At 46.2% G+C, this 21,289-nt stretch overlaps 1 protein-coding gene across 2 annotated transcripts in view; it reads right to left on the reverse strand.

Annotated features, from left to right (window-relative positions):
* Positions 1-6,820: 6,820 nt before the first annotated feature.
* The window catches only part of DOK5 (docking protein 5), a 145,194-nt gene continuing 130,725 nt past the window's right edge, over positions 6,821-21,289 (reverse strand). For both annotated transcript variants that reach the window (XM_084776765.1, XM_084776766.1), the window contains exons 7-8: positions 13,798-13,918; positions 6,821-7,306 (exon numbers count right to left, since the gene is read on the reverse strand). In XM_084776765.1, the coding sequence (XP_084632891.1) occupies positions 7,242-7,306; positions 13,798-13,918 (186 nt within the window). In that variant the 3' untranslated portion in view covers positions 6,821-7,241. The remainder of the gene's footprint in view (positions 7,307-13,797; positions 13,919-21,289) is intronic.

The following is a 21,289-nucleotide window of genomic DNA, read 5'->3' on the forward strand; positions in this document are numbered from 1 at the left end:
AGCCCCAGGAAGCCTCCCTCGGGAGCCTCAGTGATTCTAATCTTCAAAGTGTCCTGAGTCCGCAGGCTGGAAATTTGCATGACAGCTAAAGGAAAGTAAATTTGGGAGCTGGCTCCCTTTGATGACCAAATGTTCCTCTTCCTTTCTTTCCTTCCTACAACTCTCAAAGAAGACCAAATGGTGAAGAAAATAAGTGCTTTATTGAGCCCTAATGCAATCACTTTAGCTGCCTAGAGGAGCTGCTTGGGTGCTGTCAGCTGAGGTCAATTAATAACTGACTGGACAGAAAGGGTTAAAGAGTGAACAGGTCCCAGGTGGGGAAGCTCCCACAAGAGCACAGAGAAATGATCCCTTTGCTCCCTGCAGCCTTTTCTACCCATAAGGAGAGAGACCACACCAGGACTGATTCAGGAATCCTGGGAGCTAGCCAGACTGGGCTTAGGGTAAACATGGGCTTTGTAGTTGCCTGGAAAGCCCATCCTGTGCTGGAAATTCTCCAGGCTGCTTGACTGAGATGCCATGATTGTGGAGACTTGGAGCATTGTAGACCTCAAAGCAAATGTGTCCTGAGCCACCTTAGTCCGCTACTGCCTTTTGTCAGCCACCTCTGTATTGGCTCTAAGGTCCTTTTCATTGCCAGTTAACCCTTTATAGTCTTTAAATTTTCTTTTGTTTTTGAGATAATGTGATTATGTCATTTCTCCCTCCAAACCCTACCATACACTTCCCCTTGCTCTCTTTCAAATTGATGGCGTCTTTCTTAATTAATTGCTGCCACATCCACATATCCATATACATTTCTAGACGCAGATGCCAGTGTTGTACCCTTACAGTCATCAAGCCATGCTGGTCTGGAGTATATTCTTAACAGACCACTCGCTACTTTTGAAGGAATAGATAAAGATAAGAATCTTCCAGGTAAAGGAAAGAACTAGGCCCTCTACAGCGAGCAGAACAGGTCTGCTCAAGAAGATATCAGCCGTTTGCCTCCTGAAAGGACCTTAATTTCTCAAGTAAGACCAATGACGTATTGCAGCCGTCTGAATTCCAGGTGGCCAGCTGGTTCTTGAACACCAATCAGCTCATTAGAGTAGGACTGTGGGAACCAGTCTAGAGTACAGAGGAATCCTCCTGCAGCTTTCCATGCACATTGCCTAAACAAGCAAGCATGACTGTGTGCTAATAAAACTTTATTTAGAAAAGCAGAGCGCAGGCTGGCCTAGGAGCAGAGTTTGCAGATCTTCTCTATAGGGACCTCTGTTGAGAACAGAAGGCCTTAGGGACAAGTTTATGTTTAGATAACATGGTGCTGATAAGGGTATCAGGTATGAGTCAGCCAACACATGCCTGGCACTTGCCATCCATCTGGGTGGCTCTGTTGGCACCAAATGACTGAGACCAGGGACCCCAAAAGTAAACTGTGATGAAATCTGTTATATAGCTATTTTGGCAGAATGCAGTTCCGTGAGTGTGTGTGTGTGTGTTATGCCTATACACCTACCCACTGTGTACCCTCAGTGCTGGTTTGCATGTGTGCCTGAACTTGCCTGTGTAAGGCCCATGTGTGTCAATGGGTATCTGTTGGAGGCTGTTCGCATGCTGGTAAATAAAGTATGTCTTAGCTTTCCTCGGCTCCTGGGCATCTATTCAAGAACTAGTCCTTATTTGACCTTCTTCCTTTCCTGACATTGGAGCTTGGACCTCACGACCTCCATCTCTTATTCATGCCACTGAAGGCCTAGAGAGTAACCACTGAGAAAATAAATAAGCGACCAGGTGATGAATCAAAGCCCATAGCCCTTCAGGGTTTCCAATGTGAGAATGCAAATGTAAAAGAAAAAAAAACAAACAAACAAAACAAAAGCAAAACCCGCAGTAGCACCGAAAGGAGGAGCAGTGAAGACTTGGCAAAATGTGGAACAAAAATACCAGCCTGCAGTATTTGTGGATCTAAGCCACATGTGCTTTGGGAAGGGAAAGGAAAGCAGCACTACCAAGAGCCAAAGGCAAAGAAAGCTTGCTGCTGTGTTGGGGGAAAAGGGGGGTGGAGGAGGGGAAGGGAAGCTGGCTTGATGGTTGACAGGTGGGTGGCTCAAGGCCTTCATCATTAGCAACAGCTGGATTCTCACCACCTTCCCAGCCCTGCCTCTCCCAGCTGGGCTGTGCTTTCCACCAGAGTATCTGTCTTCTAGGCCTTCTCCCTCAAAAAAAAAAAAAAAAAAAAAAGAGCAGTGCAGGCAGCTTTGCTCTCGAGGCATCTCAGAGCACAAAGAGAGTCAAACCTGTCTCCTTGTTAGTTGTTATAGCAACAAAGCAAACAGGCAGAGGTACTGGAAATGCCACGCAGGAGACACTTGGAGAGCTATAGTCACAACACACCTTCCCTGCCTGTGTGCAGCTCCACTCACAGACATCTGGGTGCTGGGGCTCTCAGGGCACCTGCTTGAGTTCCCAAATCAAACGTGGCACAGCCAGCTGATGAACGGCCACACCTAGCTGTTAGTCGGCAGCTGATGGGCGCTCTCCATCTCAGACCTCCCCAGGTTCCTTAGAGTGGATTGGTTGTCACGCACCAAGGGCATTGAGGTTATCTGGAGATGGCTATTCAAAGGGTAGATTTGGGCTCCACCACCAGCCATGGAATGAATGTCTTACCAACATCTGGCTGGTGACAGTGTGGATGACAACACCTTGCTTTCTCATAGACTCAGCTATAAGGGCCCGCTGGGCAGAACAAGAGTAGAGTGGTTCAGCATTAGCTGTAACACTTCCACTCCGAATTCAATCTACAGAATCCACCAGAAAGGGAAGGAAAGGGAAGAACGTGTGATGGCACAATAGGAACCTAAACCCATATGCTCATGGTCTAGCGATGAGGGAAGATGTTTCTCTGCTAAGATTTGGACCCTGGGGCTGGGGCGATGGTTCAGTTGGTAGAAGTGCTTGAATTCCCACCACATATATAAAAAAGCAAAGTGTGGCTGTGTGTGCCTGTAACCCAACCCTGGGGTCAAGAAGGAGGGTTCCAAGAGCTTCTGGTAGTGACAGACCCTGTCTGCAGGGTAAAAATCAAGATGATATAGGGGAGACACTCGATACCCTGTTCTGGCCTGGACATGGGGGTCCAGGAACCACATTCATATCACACACACATATCACACACACACACACACACACACACACACACACACACACACACACACAGTGCCTCCTCTGTCAAAAGTAAAATATTGTTTCACAATAGTAGAATATCCCACCATAAAAATGTATGTTATTTTTGGTGTTTTTGTTTTGTTTTGTTTTGTTACTGTTTCTTAAACAGTTGGCTAAACAGTTGGCAATTCATGAGCCCATGAATTAGACCTGTGAATTGTGTATAGTCAGTGTGTAACCTGGCACACCCATAGGGGCCTCTAAATTAACACTTGAATTCTGTTTTTGCATTCCAGAACTGTAAGCCATTCCTTGGTGCTTGGATGTTTTCTGTGTGTTCTGCTTTCAAGTGGATAAAAGATCTTTACAACCTTGGGCTGAGCATGGGCAGAGCATGCGTGGAGCATAGGCTGGGGTATGGGTGTGGCATTGGGTGGAGCATGGGCGGAGCATGCAAAGGAAAAACCGTATACTACGAGGCCTGCTTAAGTAAGTCTAGCAACTGGCTTGAGTGTCTGTTAGTTCAGAGCTGACCTGGGCCTCCGCTCTTCGAAGGTGGGTTGAGCAGTCAGTGGAAATGCTGCAAAGAGTGGGCAGCCAACCAGAGATGGCCATGACTTGGCCAGAGGAAAATAACATTATTTAAAGATGGTTTCTTACTGCTGGTATAATTGGTTAAGAAAGTTATACTGCCAGTCTGGAAATCTGCCTTATGATGAACTCATGACCTGGCCTGAGTAGCCTGTGTTTGCTCAGTTTGCCTGGGCTTTCTAGTTGAAATGATTACTTAACCCCTTTGGGACTTAAATGCTTGTAAAAAGAGCCTGTGGGCTCACCGAGCTAACCAGGGATTGCCATGACCATCCTTTCTGAGTGGTGATTCAACATGCTAATGACTACCTAACCACCTCCTCCTTAGGAATTCCCCTAAAAGCCTTTTAAAAGACCCACAAGCTCACCTGGGTGTGCTATCTTTTCTGAATGGTGACTCCAGCATGCTGGGTTCCATTGAATAAAATCTCTTTGCTGTTTGCATACTATTTGAGTCTGGGGTCTTTTTTTCAGCACACTATTGACCATAACAATATAGAGCTTACCCTCCCGCCCTCCACTTCTCCTTCAAATAAACAATGCCAAGGCCACCTGCCCCGGTGTACAATTAAAACACCACCTGAGTCAACAAAGCATCCCCTAGTTTAGTCGCCCAGTTCCTGGTATTGGCAGCACTGGCGTGTGCATTTGAATCCAGTTTTAATGATTTCTAAGTAGTGCTGTCCACTGGCCGCGTCTGCGCTTCTACCTTCACCCTGGAGGGAAAGATTTACAAAACCAAAACTCAGCTCAAACCAGCATTCCAATGCCACAAGGGCAGACAGCAGCGTGCTAAGTGTCTCGTGGCATGGCCTGAAAGTCTAACCAAGACAGTATGGCGGGGGGGGGGGGGGGGGGGGGGGGGGGGCTCTTGCTATCCAGTGTGGGCACAGAGGTTGGCAGCTGCAACATGGGAGGATTGGTCTGCCCTTCGTGCTTATGAGGAACATACATTACAACAGCCATACATACAACAGGCAGTCTCTGCCTGCTTTCCAATAGGAAGGTAACGCAGGACACCTGATGTTCAAAGTCCACACTACCGACATTCTAGTCCCTTCTGGAGGAAGCTGACTCCGCCCCCAGGCTGCCTGTCTTGGGAGCTTAAGAGTACAAGCTTGAGAATCTGGTGGCCCGCGTGCTAATCCGAGTCTCCTGCCTAGTGGGTGCACACCCACGGGTGCAATGGTTAGTCTACGCATACTGCTTGAGACTGACTGTAGATGATATGGGCATGCTAACTGAACTTACTTCACAGAGCTGTTGGCAGAAGAAAATGACACAAAATAACTAAAATATTGACAATGGAATCCAGGGCCGGTGTGGCTAACAGAAGCCTCTTTCTTATCAAAGGTTTTTTTTCCCCCTCTAAAGATCTCCAAAGAGACCTCGCTGGCAGCTAACTCCATTCAGCAACAGTGCTCTGCACATCATTAGCCTGAGACTCGCTTTGGCAATTTCGACTTCATTAAAATTATAATTATTTCTTTCGTTCCTTTTCCTTTATCTGCTCCTCAACTTAATCCCCTCATTGTCTGCCAAGGCCGAGGGAATCTGGGAGAATCGCTTATGAGATCGTTTGAAAAGCAAAGGAAAGGAAAAGAAAAGCCAGGTATAGCCAGAGGGAAAATGAGAACGAACACATCTGGGAGAAGGAAGAGCAAAGAATGATGGGAGGGGGCGTGGTCTGCAGGAGCGAATCCAGAGAATGCAGATGCATGCTGGGAAAGGCCAACAGGACCAAGCCACTTATGTGGCCCTAATCCATTCCCTACTGGTTAGCTGAATTTAGTCCGCTCTCCTGAGGTTGCTCACCCTTAGAAAAGTCCTGCCCAGCAGTGTCCTGGCAACCCAGCTCTCCCATAAACTGTGAGTTTATCTCAGCAGACTTGGGTTTTAGCAAGGCCAGAGATACAGGGTTACAATTGTTGCCTATCTCCCCTTCTGAGCCCTTCTAGAAAAGCTCAAACAACAATGGGGCCTTTAAGGCTTTTGGGGGGGCTCTATAATTTTTTTTTCTCTGAACTCTAGGTAGGGTTCTTCTTTTCTCATGAAAACAATGATTTCAGAGAGACCCAGCGTGCAGAAGTATGCCTTCAAGGTAGATTCTCCTCTCACATAGAAAGAATCCACTCCACGGTTATGAATCTGAGCTTCTATTTCTCTATCTGACACACATTTATCAGGAGTGCAGGCTGTGTGCTAGGCTCAGCTCTAGGGCCGGGCACTGTAGCCTTCAGACTCAGCAAAGAAACACACCAGGCCATCGAGACCAATTTGAATTCAAGATACTCAATGGACACTGAAACATACCTGTGTCTCATGTGGTATTCAGACCCCACTTTCATCATAAAAACCATTTAAGCACTGTTGACATGAAGGTCAAATTTAGTTTGGAATCGTGTCTTGTACTGGCAAACTACCAGTGGACACAGCAGTGAACAAGGTGGGGGCCGCGGCTTGCTGGTCCAGCCTTGCAAGAACATAACCTCAAGTGGTCACAAGATTCAGTGCCCACCTGGCATCTTCCCAGTGACGGAGCCTGGAGAATAGGATGGCCTTCTCTTTAGAAGCCCATCACTCCTGAGGTCCACTCAACAGGTGCCACTGGTACCATAATAGCATTGCTATCTCCTTGATGCTATCCTCTGGAAAGGATTAAGGTTCTTGGCAAGGGAGGCCAAGTCTTGGTACCTCCACATGCCCAGAGTCCAGCAGAGCACTGGGAACGAACAGATTCCAGGTCTGCTTAGTGAATGCATGGGCAAGTGTGTCCCTGGCTGGAATTTGGTCACAAACAGCGCAGAACTTTGTTCCCAGTGCATCCACCATCCAGTGACACTAATGGCATAGAGAAAACTGTCACCAGAATCCAAGGACCACACGGTTGCTCATTTTAAAAGGCTTTATGTGAGCAGTAGTAGGAGTGGATGTTGCCTTGTAGGTGATAATAAAGGGTCCTTTGAGAGGGGTCTTCACTAAGAAGAGTGGGCGGAAATGCTGATCGAACTCATTGGAAATACAAGCAAATATGAGTTCACAAGTGAGCCAGAATGAGGATTAGTGTGTAAAGAAATAACAAATAATGAAGAGGCATTTTATTGTCCATACCGACTGTCATACAACTGAAACACAAGGAAAACCACACAAATCCACAAAAGGGCAGACTCAGAGGAGCACACCAGGGGCTTGTCAACAATAGAAAATCAGTCTGTAGTTGCGACACCGACTCATCCTGTCCAGCTATAAAAACGGGGTGGGCCAATATTATCCAGCATGTTTCCAGGAGGCTAGGACTGTATCTTTAAAAAAAAAAAAAAGGGAAAAAATATATACATGTGTTGTAGCGCAGCGTTTTCCATGGCCACACACGTTTGCAGGGCGTGAAGCTGCTTTTCTTCTTTCTGCACTTTCCCTGGCTGTCCCTCTGTGTCCTCCGGCACGTGGATCGGTGGCTGACACAGCACAAATGTGCTAACAGCTCTTGGCAGTTGCTGTCAGTGCTCAGACCGGTAGGTGGGAAAAGTCTCTGTCCGATGAAGCTTCAGAGGACTGGTGACATCTTTTCCAAAAAGAATTAGAACAAACAGTTATCTCTCAAGAAAGTCCATGATCGAATTGGCTAGCAGTACAATTGGTGTAGTTTACCAGGAAGCAGGGGCAGGCTCATGATAGGAGATTGTATTTCTGAGGTCAGGAGCAATATGAGACTAAGCATCACTTGGGAGTGCAGGATTAACATATCATCTGCACTTCGCATTTACACAGTCTGTTAGCAGCTATGTTTTCCTTACGTTTTCCTCTGTAGTACCTCCCCCTCACAGCATTGACAGGGTATGAGAGAGAAACACAAAAACTAGGGGGACTTTTGATGTAGACACTCTTTGCAAACCTGACTCAAAAGAAGATGATACCATGCTTTTCCTTATGTCATTGTTACATAGAAGACTTTGTGTTGTTAGCTTCCTCGCTTTCAGTTCGGTTTCCAGCCAAGTGAACAAGCCAAGAATGCCCCCCTTGGGAGTTGACGTGGGGATTGGCATGCTTCCTCTATACAGGGCCAGAGAGTAAAGCTAACTAGACACTGTAGCATTGCAGCAGCAGCAGTCACAGCGGACAGACAGGCAGTGAGTGAGCGAGTAAGGGCAGTCCTGTAAAGTCGTATTAAGAAACATGGGGATGCTGGAAGGGGCCTCCTAGCAGCCTGACAGACACATTTTATAAAAACCAAAGTGCTTTACTGCCACCTGCTGGCTCTGGGTGACACAAGCAGGAGTTTTACATGGATATGCAGGTCTAAGGTCCAGGAAGCCTATATGTTCCATGCACATTTGCAAACCATGTTGTGCTTAACTGCTGAGCCAAGAGAAAATGGTTGTTGGTGCCGTGTGGCTGTGTGGTTCCCCTGTCACAACAGCTCTGCATAAGCACTTAGGCCTTGGCCTCCACCCCCTCTGATCCTGTAACCCAGGTAATGGCTGATATCCCTCATCTCCCACTTCTACAAGATGAAGATGAAAGGGAAGACATCTGTTTCATTGCCCCACTTCATCCTACTGAGGATTAAGGGCTTTGTGGGTTGTAAACGTTTGCAGTTCTTCTTATCACAGCCCCAAGTTAAAACAGACACAAAGAGAACCAAGGCTTGAGGCCAGCAAAATGGCTCTGTGCCTCTACGCCTAGGAATCTGAGTCCTCAGTCCTCAGATCCATACAGAGTGGAAAGAGAAAACAAATCCCAAGAGTTGTCCTCCTACATCCTTACACACGTGCCATCAATGCACGTCACACACACACAGGCACACATACATGCACAAACACCCATGCACACACACATGACATCAATGCATGTCTCACACACACACACAGGTACACATTCATGCACAAACATACATGCACACACACAAGACCTCACACACATGCCATCACTGCATATCTCTCTTAACATACACACACACACACACACATACATACACATACACACTTTACAAAAAAAAAAAGAAACAAAGGCTTGGACACTTGTAAGCCTCAAATCTGAACCCAGACCTACTCCCAGGCTCGCAGTGGTAGCTATAGGTTCCCAAGTGACCAGGAATCACTTCTCAGCAGCCAGGCAACTTGAACACATGTTCTAGTCCATTTCTGATGCTGACTCTGCAACAAAGAAGCATCCTATCCATGGGTGACGACAGAACTGGCCAGCACGCATTCCGGTATGTCTTTCTTATGGTTTGATAACAGTTTCCTGTGGGCAGCAGACAGCCTAAGACAAGGTAGTCAAGAAAAAAATCCATATAGGATTCAACTGTGAGGCCCTTGTCAGCAGCTCCTTTTAAATACCAGAAGCTTCCAGGAAAACTGACAATGCCAAGCATGCAGGGCCAGGTGAAATCCAGTGGATGAACTGAATCCTTCAGTGATGCTTGAGAGCTGGCTTTGGCTTAAGGACAGGAAACGGAGTGGAGGACTTTCTATCCACTCTGTGCACTTGCTGACCATGTGGGCTGATGGGCTGATGGAAAGCTAAGTACCAGCCCACACACCTGGGCCCAGGTACACTCTGGCCCATCACAGCATAGCTGACTAGAGGTGGCTGCAGACAGCTCACAGATGAAGTTCTTACTGCCCATGACCTTGATGAAGGTTCCACCAGTTCTGTGCTGCCCCCACCTCACTCACTACATGTCCCCCATGATGCAGCAGACATGAATTGGAAGCCTGGCTTTTCTCTCTTAGCTGTTGTACAAGCTGTACCTGTGCACGTATTCAGAAAACAGCACGAACGCCCCAACGTAGCCACTGGCTCCGAGAACCTGTGCTCCCGGGAATACACATGAACCAGCATGGGCTGAGCTCAAGCCCAAGAAAACATTCTGATCTTAGCACGTGGGCCTTTGACTCACACGGGACAGGGTCTCCTCTCAGAGCTAAGGACCATCTGATGAAACTTCCAGGGGCTCAGAACATGGGTCCCTGGCCCATTGCTCCATCCATGTGTCCCATGATCCTTAGCAAGAGTTGACTGCCATGTCTCCAATCCTTAACTCTTTACTGCAGAGATGAGGAGGAGGGACTGCTCCAGTTAACGCCAGCTGCCAAGATCCTCACCAGGAGGAGACAAATAAGGCCATATGGTAGATTCCGGCAGACACACACACGACACCATGCTTTGGGTTGTCATGCTATGTCTGAGGTATGACAAGAGAAGCTTGCTTGTCCCGGCTTTTGCTTTGAAACAAATGATTCTATCTCCAAGGCAGTCTGGGGGGGGGGGTGTTCTGAGAATCCTGGCACAATGGAAGATCTCTGGTGTGAGGGTGAAGATTCTGAATGTGATTAATGGAAAAGGGGATGAAGGCTGAAGGCGTGAGGGGAGACGCACTGAGGGGAAGGACCCCACAGCTCACATGTGAGGTCTGCGGGCTGTTTGCTCTCCTGCTTCTCTGCAATGCTAGAATCAAAACAGGACTCGAGTCTGACGCTTCGTGTTCAGCATCCTTGACACACCATGTGCGGGCAAGCCTTGACTGCCTGTTCCCATCATGCAACCTCATCCTTCACACCCCCCACTCCATCTCTGCCTCAGGACCTTTGCATTTGCGAACCTGTCTAGGAAGAACGGTCTTTGTCTCTCTCTGCCCCTCCATAGGGCTGCCTCTTCTAGAGTTGAAGTCTTGGTGTAAATGCTGTGACTTCCAACAGCTACCTGATCTAAACAAGACCCTCAAGCCAGTAACTATGCCCCCCCTTTGTGTGAACACTTTCTATAAAAGAAAAAACTATAAGCACATTCTCTGTTATAGCTACATGAATCAAATTTGAAATCGATGTCTAATTGTCCACTCTTGACTCCTCATTAGCTTCCAAGCTGCCAATGGGAAGATACATGCCTGGGCAGGATCCACATGCACACCTGTCATCCAGCGTGGTGCTAGCATAAAGTGTATGCTCAATTAAAAGGCATTTGGTCTATGAGTAAATAGGTAGATGAGGAAAGAAGCCAGCACATTACCCCTTCACTGTATAGCTTATCTTACAGGCATCATTAGCACTTCCGGTTCCTAATTTTTTAGTAGCAAATGAAAAGAAATCCTTTCTAAGTCAGATGATGTAAGATACAGGTATGCCCGGTGCCTTACAGAGAATAACTGCTTTGTTTTACATTTTATTTATGTATTCCCTGTGTGGTTTTTCTCATGTGTGCACGTGTCGCTACACACACGCTGAGGGGTCAGGGAACAACGTGAGGAACTGAGTTCTCTCCTCCAGTACGTGGGTCCCAGCGACTGAACCTAGGTTGTCCATCTCAGTGTCAGATGCACTTGTCCACCGAGGGGCCTCACCGGCCTGACCATAGATCTATCTGTGTGGGGTGCAATGGTGAGCTCTCTACTAGCTTTCACATTGCGAATTATTTTTTTGCCATTGTCTATACCATGAAATCTTGCTTTTAGTTGTTTTATCTGTTGCATTGCTGAATCCTCTGGATATGTGAACCAACAAAATTTTGTTGACTTTATCTTTCGTGGATTTCTCCCCAATTTTATACTAAAGGTCCTTCACATGTTGTGTTTGTATTACTCTAACCATAGAAGAGTATTTCTGCATTAAAACTAGAAACTATGGGAGGGGCAGAGAAGATGAATTAAGTACAGCTTCATAAATTTAGCCTAAGTCCAAGACTTCTCTCGCTGCACCAATAATAAAATGCTATTCCCAATCTTACCAGCAGGTGGCACGCTATGCCTAAATTTGAGATGATGACTATTTTTCTCAAACCAGTTTGCTAAATTCTCCTTTAGAGGACTGTGTGGTTTTTCAGATTTCACCTAGAGACACCAGGAAACTTCAGCTTGAACTCACTCCATCGACATAAGTCAGCTCTTCCCTTGGCTGTCTATCCAGGCACTCAAGCATGGAGGACATGGAGTCACGAGGACTCAGTGGGGCCAGGGGAGTGTTTCTCTTAGTAGACTACTTGCCTAGCATGCACAAAGCCCTGGTTTCTGCCCTCCAGGGACAGTGTCACAATCCTACCAATCAAGATAGGGAGACAACGACATCAGAAATCCAAGGTCCTCCTTGGCTACACAGTGTGTTTGGAGCCAGCCTGGGCTACATGAGACCCTATCTCAGGAAGAAAGACCTTGGTGCTTTCTCATATCCTACTGTTCAGTAAATGATGGTGACCCTATGCAAGACACAGAAAACAACAGGAAAGAACCAGCTGTGACATGCCTGTCCTCCTGGACATTATTGCTTCCCAGAAGTGTAGCTTTTACTAATGGAGTGGTCATGTGATCAAGCAATGAAATTCAAACTGTGATCTAGTTCCAGTTGAAGAGACTGGTCTCTTCATCTCAGGAGTTCCACTAACCAGGTTTATGCACCAGCAACAGAAAATAGGGGTGTGGAGCTCCAAGGGGAGCTGCAGGGGAGCCCGGGAAAATGAGGAAGAACTCAGTAGAATTTTGGGGACAGTACTATAGTCCATTAAAAAAAAAAACTTGCCAGAGAAGGATGCGAGCAAAAAGGGTTAAGGGCAGCTGATGTGATTGACTCGAGCACAGAGCAGGTATGGATGACAAAAGATACTTTTTTCTGTGATCATCTACCTATCCATCGATCCATCCATCCATCCATCTATCCATCCTTCCTTCCATCCAACCATCCATCTATTCACCCACCCATCCATCTGTCCATCCAATCATCCATCTACCCACTCACCCACCCACCATCCATCCAACCATCCATCCAACCATCCATCCAACCATCCATCCTTCCATCCATCCTTCCATCCATCTATCCATCCATCCACCTACTTATTCCTTCACATGATGCTTAGTTCGAAACGAGAGCTTGTTACAATTTAAAACCACCCAAGAAGAGACTCTCAGTTGAAGAATTCTCTATCTAGGTTATTTGCTTGTGGGCATGCCTGTAGGGAACGGTCCTAATTCCTAACTGCCCCAGCCCACTGTGGGCAGCACTGTTTGCTACTCTAGGCCCTGGACTGTATAAAAATAAAGAGAGCTTGCTGAGCCTGTGAGCAGGCAGCTTAGACTAGGGCTCTAGGGCTAGTCCCTAGTCTTCTCTCTGCTTTTGGACGTGGCTGTTGGGTGACCAGCTGCTTGAGTTTTGCCTTGACTTCTCCTGAGTAGACTACAGCCCTGGAGCTATAACCTACCACAAACCCTCTCCTGTGTTGCTGTGGGTCAGGGTATTTGTCACAGCAACAGAAATGAAGCTGGGACACCACACTCATAGGTTCCGTGAGTTCAGTCTTGGGCATTGTTCTTTTCCAGTGTAGGGGCTGCACAAGCCATCTAAGTCCTACACCAAGGATGTACACCATACAGGCTTGTTGGTCAGCTTATGTATCAGTCAGAGATAAGTAGGCGGATTTTCTTGCTATAAAATACCAAGAGGGCACATTTAAAAAAGATAAGAAAGGCTTTAAGTCCAGTGTTGAATTGGGAGATCTTGCAGTCTCCCAGGGAGCAGACCCATCTTGTACATCAAAGAATTTGTTTCTCAAAAGGAATGACTAGGATCCAAGTGAGGCTTGGCTTCCCTGCCCTTCCCTATGGCCCCAGAGCAGTGTTTCTTACCAAGAGCATTCAGGATCAGCTCCTGGGGTCTTGTTCAAGCACTGTAGCTGGAGAAGACCCACCCCTCCTATTTTAGAATGCCCCAAGAAGGTCCTAAAATTTTGCACATCTAGCACTTCCCTAGTGATGGTGAGCCATTAGTCTTGAGCCCAGAGTACTGTTTCTAGAACCTGGATTCTAGCCTTTGGCTAGAGTTTGCACAGCTGTCTCTTAAAAAAGAAGGGCCCCAAAATCTACATTTTAAACAAATTCCCTGGGGACACTTTAACGATCCTTAAACCTTTAAGGGCCAGGAATCCAAAACGATGAAGTATCCAGGCTCGTGAAGCCTCAATGGAGGTCCTCAACTTGGGAGGTAGCTTGGTGGAATACACCAGATTAACTAGTGCCCTCATCTGAGCAGTCAGAATCAGGCCCACACGCGGGCAGTGTGCCCTGCTTACCTTGCAGATGGTACAGCTGCCCTGTGCTGTGCTGCCTTGTGATGTGCTGCCAGTAGGCGCTTCGGGGCAGGGGCACCACAGTGCTCAGTGAGGCAGCCCGTTCGCTCATCTTCATCTGCAGCTGGAATCACAGAGAAGAGAGAGGTGAGTCAGCAAGGCAGAGCCTCACAGAGACCTGAGGAAGGGGAGAATGAGACATGTGAGAGTGTCCGAACCACAGAACAGCTGTCCACACGCTAACGGTCCACTCATGGTACTAGGTAGTCTCTGGTTTTACCTGCTTAGAAGCTCCATGCTTCATCCTATTGGCAACAGCAACTTCTTTTGGGGGGCCACACTCCTACTCATCTCAACCCCTCTAGCCCTCGGCAGGTGACCTTACCACCCATTCTGGGGTTAAGCAGGTACCCTATGCCAGACTGAAATGATGTAATCATCTGGGACTCTATTAAATATGGAACAACCAATAGAAGTGAGCTAAGGATTTGTGGCAATTATATTAATTGTTTTGTCCTCTGGGTCTAGATTATTTCCTGACACATAGTAGGTATGAAAGATAGGCACTGAAGGAAGGCGTCCTTTCATGGAAGTAGAAAGGAAAGCAGAGACCATCTTGGAAGGAAAAAGAAAAGACGTGATGGTGAACAGATACCAGTGAGAGCAAGGCAGTCAAGGAAAGAGAGTGAGCGCTAGGCAAGCCTTCACTGAGACCCAGTGGCCAACCCCAGGCTTTTTGACAACCTGAGCCAAGGTCTTCTCCATTCAAGCTGGTTGAGTCGGCTCTGTCGCCAGTGTCAGAAAACAAAAGCAACCTGTCTGCTTGGCCAAGGTGCCTTCACTCAACCACACACTGACGTAAGTGCTGAGGGAGTAAAGGTGCCTTCGTGCAACAGCCCTCTGTTTTAGGTACTGAGGAACAAAGGTGCCTTTGCTCAACTGTCCTCTGCTCTAAGTACTGAGGTGTAAAAGGGGAGATTTTACATCACAGGGCAGCTTAGATGGGACAGGAGCACTGATGATAAAGAGTGTTTGAGGCTTTTGCTCTGGGTCTATGGGACAGGAGCTGGTTCCTTTTGGCATTTCTCTCTGCGCTTTAACTCTTAAGCTTTTAGGCTGGTAGCCTTGCTATTTGAGGCCACTGGTTGTGGTGAGAAACTGAGCATTCTTAACTCTTAACCGTCAGGCTGATGCCTGAACCCTTAAACTTTCAGGTTAGTAGCCTTGCTATTTGGGGTTGCTAGTCATGGAGAGAAGAAAGAAAGAGAAAACCATATATCCACACGAACATAGGATGCTTCCAATCCCTAGCCTTTCTGCTTTGGCAAGGTCTAGGGTAGGATCTGGTACATGATGCAGAATCTCCATTCCCTTTATCTCTTGGTACATGATGCAGAATCCCTATTTCCTTTATCTCTTGGGTCACCATGCTGATGGCTCAGGCAAGTGATTACAACTGAAAGAAGAAAGAGGGGAGGGAGCCCAGGATTCCTTCTCCAGTGACTTGGGACTGGTCGCACTGCTGCTAATGAGGAAAACTTAAACTGACCACTCTTTTCTCTGCAGCCAGGGCTGTAAAAGTGGCTTCTAGGCAAAAAAAAAAAAATGTAGAGGGGATATAAAAGGAGGCTCTTTGATCTGGAGATATGCCTCTTTGCAGAGATTGTCTCTCAGCTAAAGTCAGCCTGCTTGTCTGAGAGTGCTGAAGAGGAGCCAAGTCTGTTAACGTATTTGTGAATCTACAAGGGAACAAAAGCTAAGACAGAGATAGAAAATAGACCATTCACACGCACAAGCATTCAAGGAGAAAGGGTGGATGAAGTTAAAAACTGTAACTTCAATCCCGTTTATTGTCTGCTTATAGCTTTTATACTCCACAGAAAAAGAATTACCTCATAGTCAAAAAGGCAGTTAATCACAAGAATGGATGAATTCTAAAGTACAACAGGTTACATGTTGTAAAACTAAATATGCCTTATTTATGTATCCATTATATGAGTTCATAGTGAGTTCTGAGTGACAAAGGTTGACAAAGTCTAAAGGTTAACAGGGTCTAAAAGTTACAAGAATATATGTCTTTTCAATTAGGACTGACCTGGCTACACATGTTTTTTTTAGCTATCTCTTAGTTTATAGTGAGTGTGGGACAATAATTTTATCTGTCTTTCATTCTAAGAAACAAAGTAAATTTAAAAGGACAGCGTATAATGCCATAAGGTGACAAGGTATAATGAATTATAGCAGAAGAGTTTGTATACTCGGACACTAAGGCTTATACTTAATTTAGATATTTCTAGGTAGTCCCATTACATTTTGGGTTTATGGGAAGTTTAAACCAACTTGCCTATATTTACAGTGCATACCAGGATTCATCGTGCCATCTGCAGTGAAGGCTTCTCTGATGCCAGAGATCTGCCTCAAGGCTGTCCCCTAGTAAGGCATCTGGAGGTCCGCAAAAGCATTTATTGCAGCTATAAACTTTCTAAAATTGTTTTTAGAAGATCTAAGACAATTTTACTTTTAAAATTGTGTGAATCAAAGCAGGAATTCCATAATCAGGGATTAATTCATATGAACAGCAGTACACCTTCAATAAGATCCTGTAGGAAGTTTGTTCAGTTAGAACTGGTCAATACCCAGAAAGCGACGGTTCACATTAACTCCAGATTTTAGAGAAATGCAGCAGTGTACAATTGACAGGGTCGTCAGAGGTTGAAAGCAATTCTGGGGTGCAGCACGGTACAGACCTTGCAAAATACCAGATCCCTTCCAGAGATCTCTCATGCCCATTGAATTCCCCAAATCAATGTCTCTTGACATCATGTCAGAGGCTGGAAGCAATTCTAGGGATGCATCATGATACAGACCTTGCAAAATACTGAATCACTTTCGAGAAAACCCACATGCCTAATGAGCTCCTTTAACAGAATGGCTCTTGGCATCCCACAGCTCAGTCACAAAAACATATATAGACAATCAGACAGATGACCACATTTGGGATGAAGCAGGGAACTCCAACAAATGTTTGTTTCTGTCTTGGGTTTTTACACCATCTAAGACAAAGGTTCTCTATGCATGAAAAACTACCTCATTCAAAAAATAGATACAATTGTTACATAAAAAGGGAGTTACAACAGGACTAGTGGCTGCAAGTGCTTTCATTAGAACTATATCTACCTAGACACTTTAGTTCTTAAGTTTAAAGTGGAGGTTTTATCTCTATGTACATTATGAATTCAAAGCAGAGGTTTTACCTTTTCCTTGCTTCATATGTACATTATGTGTTCAAAGGATAGTTTTCTTATGTCAAGGTTTTTCCAAGAAACAGGTATATTTCTTGTCTTGTAAAGCTAACTGTTTTTCTGTTATTTCTATAGTCATATGGTTTTTCTTATCGCAATGTACACCTGGGCCTTATCCCTGGACTAAATCTAGGATGAAAATATTTCCTTGATTGTTAATTTGTTTCAATTTTGTTTTCCTTCTTGGTATAAGTCAAGTACTTCAAGAGCTTTTAGCTAATTTGAAGGAGGGTAGAAGTTACTTGAATCAATTCAGAAATCAGGAATTAGGAATTACAAAATCATCTTTATACGATTCTGCAGGAAATTTGCCCAACACAGAGAGCAGCACCTATGGTGCAATAGGCAGTGATGGATTCTCTATTCCATGTCAGGCATACAAGCCAAACACGAAAAGGCAGTCTATAAACAATGAGCAGCCTTGAGGGAAAATCCCTAGGGCTTTGCCAAAACCAGAGATACACTCATTCATCAGCCATGTTTAAAAAAAAAAAAAAAAACAAGGGGGCTGCCTCCAGGAAGCTCGCTTGCTTGCTTTTGCCCACCCAGCATGCAATTGCCCCCAGCACTGAGGGAGCAAAGGGCCCACACAGGAGTCCAGGATCTTGAGAAGAAAGAGGCCTGCTCTGCCACCGCAGGGGGCCTACCACACTGGAATAGACTCCAGAGAGAAGCAGCCAGGACCACGTTCATGAGGCGGGGGATGTGACGGGAAGCGGTCCCTGCACACCATCCTATCAGAACGCTGGTCTCAGGCATCTACGATACAGCTTTCTCATGCCAGGGCACAAGCCACTGCTTTCTAATTTGACACCCCCAGTACGTGAGCACTGGGTAAGTCATTGGAGCTCTTTAAAAAAAAAAGAGAGAGAGAAAATATTCCTCGAGACATGGATTTAAGTAGAATGTGTATGTGTCTCAGTATATACCGTGTGATCATCAAAAACTGGAGGTTATACCTAAGCACGTCACAGTCACGGCCTGAGTGGTTAGCTGTTCGTAGACACAAAAAGATACTCGGCAACAGTTTTCCCCGGAAACAGGAGAATTAAAGAACAGAAAATGAAACAGGAGTGTACGCTGTACCGTGAAGGAAGCGCAACAGACCACAGGGTGTGACATGAAAAGCAGAGGCATTTAGTACCTGCCCTGTGGAGTTGTGTGCGAATTGGATGAGAGGACACATGCTCACTCTTGTCTAAGAAAAACTAAGCAGGGAAAGAAACAGAGGTGATGGTGAGGATGATGGTGATGGTGATGAGGATGATGACGACGACCGTGGTGCTGATGGTGACTTGCTGTAGGGATGGTGATAACAGTAGTAGTGATAATGCGGTGGGTAAGGGCAGTGATGACAGTGAGGACTGGCGGTAGCAATGATGGTGGTCAAGAAGATGGTGGCAGTGATAGAGATGTTGATTATGATGGTCGTGACAAGGTTGACAGTGGTGACAATGATGGTGACGGTGATCTGCAAAGACCATTTAAAGTTTCTTTTAAAGAGAAGAACTTCCTGTACACACATGCCTTCAGCCCAGGTGGGTTCGAACCTAATGCCTGCACATTCTCTCAATAAAACCAAATAATATTAAGCTCCACACCCAGGAGACCGAAACTCATTGCAGCTGATGTGATTCAACTTGAAAAGAGATAATAAACAATCACTCAAAGATAATTTAATTTCTATGCAGTGCATCACCATTGCTGGATTGAATTTTTGGCCCCTGTCGTAACTGCCTAGTTACCCAAATATGTCCCCACATGACATTAGAAAGCACAGAGCCTTCATGGGGCAGTTTTTCCAAAAACTGGACTCTGAGATCGAAAGGTGGGAAGGAAGAGCGAGCACTGAGGCCGGAAGAAGCGTCTGTGGCCCTTTCTGTCCTCAGGTCACCCAGAAAGAAAACCAAGTGTTGACCAGTGACATCCGACCTCATTTGCATGCAATGTGAGAGATGAAGGAAAGAAAAAGATGAATGTGGACACCCCCAGTGATTTGATTTTCTTAGTATAAGATTATATTTAATATAATAAAAGTTTTAATATAAAAGAAACCCTTGGGAAATAGCAGTCATTTCGAATTATTTGCTACATTACTGCAAATCTGTTTGGATGGCCTGGCACTATCCGGAGGTATTTTTAGAAAGCTTATTTATTTAGTAACAAGAATGAAGCGACACTGGTGTTGTGTTTTGTAGAGAGCAGCACAAAAGCTTGGCTCCTTATCCCTCCCTCAGCCCTTTGAAAGAACACCCAATTCTATAAAAGGACCAGCTTTTAAAAAACTGCCCTTGGAGAAAAATGACAAGAAGAGACTGTGTCATTGGACAATGTGAAAACAACTGAATGGTGCTTTAAAAGTGAGAGGATCCTGGGCACACTGTCCCCAAGCCACTTGGAGACAGATTGGTGGGGCCTGCTTGCTCCTCCGTGCTTCTGGGGTCACTGGAGCGCACAGAGGGCAGTGAGCGGAGCCACTGTCCCGCCGTAGCAGAAACTCCCACTGTCTCACAGGGCTGAAAGGGATCCTTATTGTCCAGTGTGCAAGTATTAGATGGGCGGTCGAAAACAGCCACATGCTACGGAAGTATGGGACATATTTTATAAAGGAGAAAGGCCTAGTTCTCCCCAGCTACCCAAATGTGAATCCTCCAATATGGCCGCTAATTGATATTCTCCAGGGGAATGTTGCCGCCCACAGTGGGGAGCGGGGAGCTGTTCCCACCTCAATACAATGAAGACAACCCTCCATGGATGTGACCAAAGCCCACCTTCCAGGTGATTTTAGAATCTAGTAAGTCTGTAGTTACCACTAGCCACTGCAGCTGGCATGAGGAGGCCCAGGTAATAAGGATGGAAGAAATAATATTGTCAAAGGGTGGGCACTGGTGGGTGTGCATCTACACCAGCAAGACTGCCTGGTCTGGGCACACCCCCCTCCAAGACAGCCCTGGGTGCCATGCTCATCCTCAATTTACCAAGGGGTACTGTCTGAAGCAGCTGTAAAGGGCTTTGTCTACATCACATCTGACTTCCCAGGTCTTTAGAAAAAAGTCACTGTACAAAGCTTCCTGGCCTACACAACACAGCAGACCTTCCTCCAACTGGCCCAGTGCCTCTGAGCTCTGTGGGAAAGGAGGCCAGGTGTGAAAGGGGTCAAGTCATATGTCCTAGCTGACCCATGCACTCATGTCCCATGTCTCCTAACACACACTTCTCTCTGCTCTACATGAAACATAGGAAACCTCCTTCCATGCTGCCTCCATCTCATGTCTGTACAGCAACCATGAAGCATCCAGGTTGGACTACCTAGGTAAGGAGCTGGCTAAGAAGCCAGCTAAGGAACCAAGTGCTGCCAAGAGCGCGGACCAGCTACTTGGAGGCGGTGCTCTCAACTCTTTTACAGCCTCATGCCTTGCCGCTGCCTTCACCTCCCAGTTCGGCCACTCCCCACCATGACTGGATGCCATCACTCTTCTGCCCCCAAGCCTGAGGGAGGGTCCTCTCCACTTCGCAGCTCCCTGATGCCCACATGCCCTCCTGGAATCTGCCCGGATTATACCTCACCACTTCCCTTCACAGAGCCAGGCAATTCTACCTCACCTCAGAGTTCTAGTCTCATTCTGATCATCTCATCATTTTGCCAGAGCCCCTCGAGTGGTCTACTGCCTACCGAGGACCACTAATTCCTTGTACCCCCTTACCCCAGCTTCTCTTTATGCCACAGGGATGCATACATAGCTCTTCCTAACCCAGGCTAGTAGAGTCCTGATGCTCTGCAGTGTCCTGAAATACTCAATACATGAAATACACGTTCCCAACTTGTACAACCCACAGGTTTTCAAATGTACTAAATGCACCTGTCTCCTTTGCCAGGGCTGGAAAGGGCAGTCAATGAACCATAATCAAATTAACGAAGTTATCAGTAGAGGCTGGAAAGATGATGTCGCAGTTAAAGAGCTCTCTCTGTTCTTGCAGAATATGAGTCCAGTTCGCAGCACCTACATGCAGCTCCCAAGTACCTGTAACTCTAGCTTTGGGAGATGTGGCACTCTCTTCTGGCCACCATGGGTACTGCATGCACACAGTGCGTGTACATATAAGCAGGCAAAACACCCAAACATATAAAACACATAAACCCTTTTTTAAAAGTCAGATTGTCGTAAAAATAAAAGCAGATCTGATGCTTGTGA

This window comes from Acomys minous (assembly GCF_964271855.1).
Source record: "Acomys minous genome assembly, chromosome: 3".
Taxonomy (NCBI): Eukaryota; Metazoa; Chordata; class Mammalia; order Rodentia; family Muridae; genus Acomys; species Acomys minous.